Here is a 10,417-nt window from a genome sequence, read left to right on the forward strand (position 1 = left end):
ATAAATGGCACAGGTATGACAATGAACTCTCTGAATTCTTCCCATTACAAACTTCTTTGCTCATTGCCTGACTTGAGCGTCGGAGTGGCCACGCCGGGACTCCCCGGCACCCCTCTGACCCGAGCATTTAGCTTTTGCCTCCTCAGGACCCCTCTCCTCGACGTGGCGGTACAAGTTGACGCGGCCTCCTATTGCTTGGTGTTGTGGCTATCGTCGGCAAGGAGCCGGAACATTTTGGCGCCGTCTGTGGGAACTCTGAGCTAGACAACACGATGGTGACTACCAGGCGCACCGCTAGCAACCGAGAGCCTGTCGAGGAAAGACCGCATGAGGAGACGGTCACAATGAACAAAACTGATCTGAACCAGATTGTGCAATAGGCCATCGACGCCGCCTTGCGCAACGCTCCGACTCAACCACCCCCGATACCGACGGGGCGGCCCGCCCGGGGAAAACCTAGGCCTTCGCCTATTGAGGAAATCTCAAACACAAGCAGGATCCACTAATAGAGACAGGAGATATGAAGACGAAGACTCCAGCGAATCCCGACGGATAAGTATTCCGGGATATCAGGAGGGGAAGGCACCAGCAAGCATGCCAATCGGCCTGCCCGACATACCGTTCACCAGGGAAATCTTAGAACAGGAAAGTGCCCCGGGACTTCGACCACCCCAGGTGGGAGAATATGATGGCTCAACAGACCCGGAAGATCACTTGTGTCGCTTTGAGAACGTCATGTTTATTGCATTAACCCCGATGATTATCATGCATGCATGCATGCATGACATTTATTTCCCATAATACTAGCTTAGGAACTCCCAAAAAGCATTAAAAATCCACCAAAAGATATCAAAAATTATTTCAAAAAATTCTCCCAAAAATACCAACGAAAATTGGACACTTGTAGCCCTTGAATGCATCTTGGATCATGTAGATTTGGGCCTTCAAGTTTTGTCTTTATGTTGGCCCAATTTCCTTTTCAAGTTGAAGGAATGTGATCCATTTAGTTGTTGCCTCCATTGTGCATTGATCCTCCTTTTCCTTGAGCTCTATTATTAAGCCTTCCAAAGCTTGCTTCATTCTCTTAGTCTTGGATCTTGTCATGGGTCCTCCAATTCCCTTCAATGCCTCTTCCTCTTCCTTCTTGATTTTGTCTTGTAAGCTTGTATCCCCTCCTTGGTCTACATCAACATAGAAAACCCTAAATTATTCCAACCGAACAGAGCCAATCAGGGCCGAAACAAGAATTCTCAAATCCCCTAGATTCATTGTCAAAAAGGAATTGAACTTACCTCAGCTCGAACCCTAATTAAGCTCTGATTTTTGCTGCCGAAAACAATTGGAAGGTAACTTTCTGGCAGGAGGTTGACTTAACCCGCCAGAGAAGTTATTTGAGATCAAGAAATCGGCAAACTGAAGGAACAAGAGGAAGAAGGCCACGGAGGTCAGCGTCGGTCAGCTTGAGGAAGGAGGGAGGCGGCGCTGGTCGGGGCGACGTCGGGCGTCGATTATTGGCGAGCGTGGCGGCTCTGCTTCGGGAAGAATGGTGATGGCGAAGATGGCAGTTGGCTATGGTAGGACGAAGAAGGTTGCGCAATCAAAGAAGAGAGGGAGGAGGTGAACTGCTAGGGCCTTGCCTCTTGCTTCTCCGGCGGACGGCGAAGGGCACGACAACGGTCGAGTGGTGGCTGGCTCGACTGTCTCCATGCGGCGACAGACAGAACAGAGAGGAGATGCGGCTATGGTTACTCCCCTCTTGATCCCTCCTTCGATCAGCCCTCTTTATAAGCTTCCTACCCGAGATTCTCGTCGACGGACACGGCGCAGGCGACGGCGTCCATCGGTTCCGTCGGACTCACGCGCGGGCATTGTGAGAGACGCGGGCGGGGGAGGAAATCACGATTACACGATTTTGAGAAACTACAGTGTTTAACCGCGATTGGGATTTGGCTGAACCGGAACACACAAACCGAACCAAGCCAATCACGAAACCCAGGGTTTACTGTTGCAAAGGGGTTTATTTTTAGTTCATTTGGTTTACTAATCAAACGAACTCCGATTTGATCCAAACTAGTTTCATTTGATTTGTCTTCGCAAGACGAATCTTCTCATCCCTTTAGTTTTGTTAAAACCCCTTCTATCATGAACCAAACCAAGTTGGTTCAATTTGGTTCAAAATTGATCCATCAAAATAATAAAATATTAATTATAATAGCAAAAATCCTTGTATCTTACATTCTCCCCCTCTAACAAAAATTTGATCCTCAAATCTACTATTTACTTGCTATAGTTTGAAAATACCATAGTAATTAAAAATTACAACTCAATTGAATGATTTCTCATTCTACTGTTCCTCCGTTCTGGTCGTAGCCTCAACGTGTCTGAATTCCGTACTAGTCGGCTGGTTAGCTGTATATGACACCATTTGTCTCCACTCTGGCTAAAGCTAACTCTGAGATACTGATGTTGGAAACTGAGGCTGCTGGGAAGATAAGTGGTATGACTGAGGCATCATTGTATACTGTGAAGGATAATAAGTCTCTGAACTAGTGGGGTGTTCGAATACTGGTGGTATAGTTGTTTGGTCCCTCCCTTCTAGTAGATATATCTGTCGTTGTTGTTGAGGAGCTTTGGTTCTCTATGCTGTTCTCTGTGATCGCTGTTGTGTAGAATGTTCCCTAGGAGGTGCAACATTTGTAGACTCCTACTGAGCTTTCAACGTACACTCTCTGACCGTATGGACAGGAAATTTGCAGCAATAACAAATGGAGTAATCCAATAGACATTCGTCCATCGAATGACTATGTGATCCACACCGATTACAGTTCCTACCCCTATCCTTCCGGCTTGGCTGTGAAGTATTTCTAAACTTCTCTCCTGACGACTGCCCAATCTTCTGTGTCTTCTGGCCCGTCATTTGAGAGTCTTGATTCTTTGTCTTGCCGTGAGTACTCTGCTTCTCGATCTTCTTCTCTCGAGTCACTTGTTGATGGGTTAACTCGATAGAAAGGGCTCGATCTAAAGCCTCTCTGTAAGAGTTAGTGGAAGATCCAGACATCCTGACCCGTATATATGCAGAAAGGCCCTGTACAAATTGAAACATCCGATCTTCATCTCGTACCACCAGATGTGGATAAAACTCTGCAAGTTTGGTGAACTTAGCATTATACTCCATAACCGATCGTTCTCCCTACTTCAAGCTCAAGAACTCCTAGCGGCGTGCCAAACATAAGGTTGTCGGGAAATACTGTCTCTCGAAGGCTTCTTTGAATGCTACCCAAGTCACCTCCTGCTCTCCAAATACGGTCTTCTGTGGCTTCCACCATGTGATAGTCTGGTCTCGAAGATGGTATGTGGCTAAACCAACTTTCTCCACATCCGTACAAGACATATACTCAAAAGTATCTGTAAGATTCTCTAACCAAGATCTAGCCATCCACGGGTCAGATCCCCCATGAAATAAAGTGAATCGATCTTTGGTCGTCTTGGCCAATGTCAATATATGACCTTTATCCATCGGAGTAAGTGTAGGGATAGTCGGAGATGACTCCTGAGCTTGAGAACCCTGTCCTCCCACAACTAGAGGGTTAGGGTTCTGCCCCCGACTATCCGCAGCACCCTCAGAACTTTCCGTCTCTACAAACCTAGCAGGTTGCCTCCGAGGCCGACCACGTACTCGATTTTATATAGGAGCCATGATATCACCTGGTAACAACTCCACTATAAATTTCTTACAAAATAGGATGCACATAAATACTTACTGATAATTGCTTTTGGAGATCGCCATTGCCAATTTCATCTCACAACCTGGATCGAGTGACATAAAATTCGATAAATCAAATACGATGACAAATCTATAAGAAACAATGACAAATCCAAAAGAACCTAAGCAGGACTTCGCAACCTAAGCTCTGATACCATAAAATTGTCATGTCCAGAGACGGCTATCTGAAAAATTTCGGCAGTATCTCCCTTGTAACAATTCAACTTATCCTGGATACATAATAACATCGAGGCCTACACGGCCACTCATATACATACAGTACATGAAAAAAATACTAAATTATCTAACAAAGGCCCACACGGCCACAACCAATCTATCACATGCAAGTAACATATCTTACCACACTTACATACCAAAGATGTATCACCACGAAAAGTGACAACAATTATACGAAAAACCTCAAAACATACTAAACTCTACAAGTCTATGAAATCAGAAACTACGCAAACGGAAGTACAACAAATCCATATACACGGGTACAAATCCAAATTCATACACGATAAAATCACATCATTGAAACACTTCTCCAGCTGTGAGATGGCATGATCGACAGATCTCCTCTAGCATTAGCAATAATCTTCTATCTATTACTTAGGGAGACAAAAACCCCAGAGTCTGGGTGGTGAGTACAAAATACTCAGTGGATAAACAGAATAGACAATGCATGCTTAAAAGTAAACATGTTAGAGCAGAGATATACAAGAAACAACAGAAATAATCAACTAACAGTGGACTACTACCATAATATGGATGACATGAATGATAATGACACCCAAATGCATCAACCAAGGATCAATCAAGCATACATCCAAATGTAGCATATATATACGGTCCATTACCTATATAATGCACATAATGCAAGCATATGCATGAATGCAACTGCCACACTCGTCCCAGTCATGTATATATGACGCTGGGGGCGTCCGATATCACACTGCCATAATTCCAACCCTACAACAAAGTAGTCTGGTGACAAAATAGTAGGTAGCCATGTATAACTACATACAGCTCATGGCCAATGTCTGTCTTTCATACTCATCCTCAAGTATCACTTCCATACTTTGAGTACCACCATTCTACGGTGACGAGGACACAAGACATTGACCCAGCTGCGTACATGCCATCTATTAATGACAATAGACCCACAACATTAGGAATTACAATCATCATCATGCACCATGATGCCATGATCAAGTAATAATAACCAATATTAACATGCATAGACAATAGGTCTTAATTGTTAGATAACCAAAGGTTCATACAAGCAATAGTATAATTAAGGTATAGAGGTTCATCAAGTCAACTGAATTAAGGACAAGCAAGGAACAACCAAGAGTATAATTAAGGTATCAACAACAAATAGGAATACGATTAAGGAATCAAACTAACAATAACAGAAGGACAGCATGCACTAGAAAAGGAAATAACCTGTACTGACCAAGTACGTGGGATTACCCACCTGATTGACAAATCGTCGCAATAAAAATCTCTCCGTACCAATCAAGGTCCTGAAATTTACAAACACAACACAACTAAGTATAATATTAGATTAATTTCTATGCAAGAAAACCCTAATCGATTCTAAGGTTAATCTAACTCAATTAAACTCCCGTTAACTCAATTTAACATGACTCGGTTAATTTAACTTACGCTTGCCTTATTCCAATTTAGCTCAATTAATCATACTAACAAACTTGTTAATTAACTAAATTACAAATAATCCAATGTAAATCAATTAATAACTTAGTTACTAATTATTTATCTAATTAAATTAATTTCCTTATTAATTAGGCATAAACCCAAATTACATTAATTTTATGTCATTTAATTAGGCAAAACCCTAATCAAGTTAACCCTACTAATCCAAATTTTTTAGCTCAATTCTCATTTAATCCATCGGTTCAAACCTCACTCATGGTAATCATAGTACCCAATTAAACCTAATCTCAAGTTAGGAATCATTAGCTTAACCTAATCTCTACTAATTCAAAACCAACAGTCCAATCCTATGAACATAGCAAACCCTAAATTATTCCAACCCAACAGAGCCAATCAGGGCTGAAACAAGAATTCTCAAATCCCCTAGATTCATTGTCAAACAAGAATTGAACTCACCTCAGCTCGAACCCTAATTAAGCTCCGATTCTTGTTGCCAAAACCAATTGGAAGGTAACTTTTTGGCAGGGGGTTGACCTAACCCGCCAGAGAAGTTATCTTAGATCAAGAAATCGGCAAACCGAAGGAACAAGAGGAAGAAGGCCACGGAGGTCAATGGCGGTCGGCTTGAGGAAGGAGGGAGGCGGCGCTGGTCGGGGCGGTGTTGGGCGTCGGTTGCAGGGGAGGTGCAGCAGCGGCGGAGCAGCTACTCTACTTCTACTTCTAGAAGAATGGCGACGGCAAAGACGGCAGCAGGCTGCGGCAGGACGAAGAGGGTGGCACGATCAGAGAAGAGAGGGAGGAGGCGAACTGCTAGGGCTTTGCCTCTTGCTTCTCCGACGGACGGCAAACGGCATGTCGACGGTCAGGCAGTGGCTGGCTCGATTGTCTGCACGCGGCGGCAGACAAAACAGAGAGGAGATGTGGCTAGGGTTACTCCCCTCTCGATCCCTCCTTCGATCAACCCTCTTTATAAGCTTCCTACTCGAGATTCTTGCCAGCAGACACGACGCGGGTGGTGGCGTCCATCGGTTTCGCCAGACTCGGGCGTGGGCGCTGCGAGAGATGCGAGCGAGGGAGGAAATCGTGATTACATGATTTTGAGAAACTATAGTGTTTAACCGTGATTGGGATTTGGCTGAACCGGAACGCACGAACTGAACCAAGCCAATCCCGAAACTCAAGGTTTACTGTAGCAAATTGGGTTTATTTTTAGTTCATTTGGTTTACTAATCAAACGAACTCCGATTTAACCCCAAACTAGTTTCGTTTGATTCGTCTTCACAACACGAATCTTCTCATCCCTTTAGTTTGTCAAAACCCCTTCTATCATGAACCAAACTAAGTTAGTTCAATTTAGTTCAAAATTGATCCACTAAAATAATAAAATATTAATTATAATAGCAAAAATCTTCGTATCTTATAAGAGTGGTTGTGGTTGCTATATTTGATGTATGTGTTCGATATGTGGTTTGTGGCCATGTGGGCCTTCATTCATATAGTTTAGTAGTTTTAATACCTATTTTGTATTGTTGAGTGGTCGTGTTGGCCCTATGTTAAATGTCTTAGGGAAAGTTGAATTGTTACAGGGGAGATGCTGTCGAAATTTTTCGGACATCCGTCTCTCGGGACGTGACAGACATCCGTCTCTCGGGATGTGACATCACCTCCTACTCAAGAAGAAGTCTAAGGAACAGTTGAGGAACATTCTACCCTTATATAATAATTGTTTCCTATTTCTTGGATAAAATGAATTATGGCTTGCATAATCCTAAGTTCCCTTAAATGAAGGGCACCTAGCATTTTTGAAGGAACATGTTTTGTTTAAGGAGGTTAGTTATTGAAAATCACCATTGATATTTATTCTCCTGCTTGATTAGTTTTAAACAATTGGTCTTCTACATATTGCCCCTTTTGAAGACTCTTTTGTGCTAGCCAAAATATATCAAACTTATAGAATTGGCTATATCAAGGTTACATATATTTTCTTAAACTAAAACCATTGACTTATCATTTATTGAGTATCATCTCATTGTTGTCATGACAGTCCTAGGATGTTAAGTGCAAAAAAAAACATTTTTGTTAGCATACAACTTTTCATTTCGTAAAACATGTAGAACTTTTTGTAAATGATTTAGATGCTCATCTAAATTTTTGCTATAAATCAAGATGTCATCAAAATATACTACAACAAAATCCCCAATAAAAGCACACAAAATATGGTTCATTAATTTCATAAAAGTACTAGGTAGCCCAAATGGCATGACTAACCATTCGTATAAACCATACCTAGTTTTAAAAAGCAGTTTTCTATTCATCTCTCTCGCATTCGAATTTGATGATAGCCAGACTTCAAATCAATTTTAGAGAAAATGCAAGAACCATGTATTCATTGTATTCCTATTTCTTATTGATAGCCCTGCAATCAACGCAATGAAGGGCTCAAGCAAAACAGGAACAACACAAGGGCTATGGCTTGCATATGATCCTAAGTTCCCTTAAATGAAGGGCACCTAGCATTTTTGAAGGAACATGTTTTGTTTAAGGAGGTTAGTTATTGAAAATCACCATTGATATTTATTCTTCCTGCTTGATTAGTTTTAAACAATTGGTCTTCTACATATTGCATAATTTCTTAACCAAGAGAGTACTAGCCTTTTGAAGACTCTTTTGTGCTAGCCAAAAGTATATCAAACTTATAGAATTGGCTATATCAAGGTTACATATATTTTCTTAAACTAAAACCATTGACTTATCATTTATTGAGTATCATCTCATTGTTGTCATGACAGTCCTAGGATGTTATTCTTCCAGTGCACCTCTTTCTCATTATACATTTCATCTCCTCCCATGTGTCAATAGGTCTCTCTTTGTTTCTTCTCCTACTTAGAATAATTTGATCCCACCAAATAATAGCATAATCAATAATGTAAGACATGAGAAATTATTATTATCATTATTATTATTTTATTATTTTATTAGTGGATCAGTTTTGAACCAACTTGGTTTGATTCAGGATGGAAGAAAGTTTTGGCAAAAAGGGATAGATGGAAAATTTTGTCTTAGGAAGACAAACCAAACAAAACTAGTTTAGGTCAAATCCGAGATCGTTTGATTAGTGAACCAAACAAACAAAAATTTAATCTGGTAAACCAAACAAAACTAGTTTAGGTCAAATCCGAGATCGTTTGATTAGTGAACCAAACAAACCAAAATTTAATCTGATTCGATTTAATAAACTTAATCCGGTTTAGCCCAAATCTTAACCCCAATTGAAGAGTACTGTGCACTCCTCATTATAACTGCCCGTCGCCTTTTTTTCTCCCGCGTGACCCACGACGATCGCAATCCACGATCCCCGCGTGCTTGCTAACTGCGTTCGCCGTCGATTTTCTCGCGCCGACGAGAGGTATAAAAGAATGGTGAGGCCGAAACCTACCGACCGAACCCTCTCCCAATAAACCCCTCGCGATCGACCTCTGCACCACCCGACGTCGTCTGAGTCGTTGCCACCGCGCCTCGCCTGCAACCACCCACTGTCCGACGTTGCCTTCCCAGTCCAGCCGACACTCGATCGCCGCTTGCCACGATCTGATGCCGCCTGCTGTTCGTGTGAAGAAGGAGCGTCCTCGCCACCGTTGCCTACGGCAGCCGAGAAGGCGAACGGGGTAAGTCAATTTTCTTCGGCTAGGATTTCACTTTCGTTCTTTCCCTGTCCTCCGTTTCCTTTCGTTGGTATGGAACACTACAACTTGACTTTCCGCAGCATGTCATTAACGGCACACATCTATAGTGTACCGTTAATAATAGTTTTTACAGCGCACATAATCAAGTGCGCTATGGATAATATATTATATTTTAAAATTAACAACACGCGTATAACCGTGCACTATGAATAGTATTTTTTACAGCTTACAAAAATTATATGCTGTTAAAAAAAGTTTAAAAAATAGACAGCGCGGATAAATTATACGCTATTAAAAATATATAAAAAAATTATTAGTTTCTTTTCCCAACCGGCCTTTACCTGCACGCACGCCTTACGCCTTTTAGGTTTTTTCGCGACTCCCCCCTTTGTTCTTCGCGACCGCCTTTCTCTCGACCGCCTTTGCCCCTCGCCCGCCCGTGCTCGCTCTCCTGACCGCACTCGCTCTCCCGACCGCGCTCACTCTCTCGGCGGCGCTGTTTCGCGAGATTCACCCCCCCCCCCCCCGAACGTCACTCCTCCAGCGCTTGCTCGCCCGACGAGTTCTCCTCCAGCGCTGGGTCGGTCGGCCGTCCCTCCTCCCGCGCTCGCCCACCCGCCGAGTTCTCCTCCAGCGCTTGATCGCCTGCCTGACCATCCCTCACTCCTCCCGCGCCTATTTCCTCCCCTTGCAGCGGCAAGTAGAGGTAAAATGGAAGTTTTAAATTTGCCTCCCAAGAAGAAGAACCCTATTCATCTTCTTGTCTCTTTTATACTTTTCTCTTTTATATTTTGAAGAATAGTTTATACTTGTATGAATTTTTGAAGAATATTTTATACTTGTATGGGAACAACCTTCTTGACTAGCTAGCATGTATTAATGTTTTGACCTTCCTGATCAATTCCCAGTCTTGTTTATTCATCCTCTCCTGCTAGGCTTGTCTTTGAGTATAAGGGGCCCAAGGTTTTTCCCAGATTCGGGATATAGCTCCTTGCATAATTCAGGGGGCCCAGCCATGGTCTGAGTCCCTTAGTTGTGGTTAGCTCTTCTTTGAAAATCCGCTATCTTCTTAATAACATGTGGTTGTAGCTTTATCTTTTTATTTCCAATTGTGGCCCCGAGAAAATCAATAGTTGGAGACCCAATTTTCATTTTTGTTGGGCTAAGAACAAGCCCATTTTTCTTGCATAACCTTATCATTTCTTGTAGATGCTCCATATGTTCCTGCTCACTTTTAGATAATACAAGGATGCCATCTATGTATACCGCAATAAAACTTTCAGTACCTTTA

At 42.4% G+C, this 10,417-nt stretch overlaps 2 protein-coding genes across 2 annotated transcripts in view; both read right to left on the bottom strand.

The window, feature by feature from the left end:
- Positions 1-2,704: 2,704 nt before the first annotated feature.
- On the bottom strand, positions 2,705-3,517 carry LOC141835076 (uncharacterized). The gene is given in 1 exon segment (XM_074722502.1): positions 2,705-3,517. A coding segment is annotated over 1 exon segment (813 nt).
- Positions 3,518-9,658: 6,141 nt separating this feature from the next.
- LOC141835077 (disease resistance protein At4g27190-like) overlaps positions 9,659-10,417 on the bottom strand; it is a 2,304-nt gene continuing 1,545 nt past the window's right edge. The window contains exon 2 of the mRNA XM_074722504.1: positions 9,659-9,856. Coding sequence (XP_074578605.1) covers positions 9,659-9,856 — 198 coding nt within the window. The remainder of the gene's footprint in view (positions 9,857-10,417) is intronic.

This window comes from Curcuma longa, chromosome 9 (genome assembly GCF_044706935.1).
Source record: "Curcuma longa cultivar G26 ecotype Majalengka, Jawa Barat chromosome 9, ITB_CL_G26_1.1, whole genome shotgun sequence".
NCBI classification, from domain to species: domain Eukaryota; kingdom Viridiplantae; phylum Streptophyta; class Magnoliopsida; order Zingiberales; family Zingiberaceae; genus Curcuma; species Curcuma longa.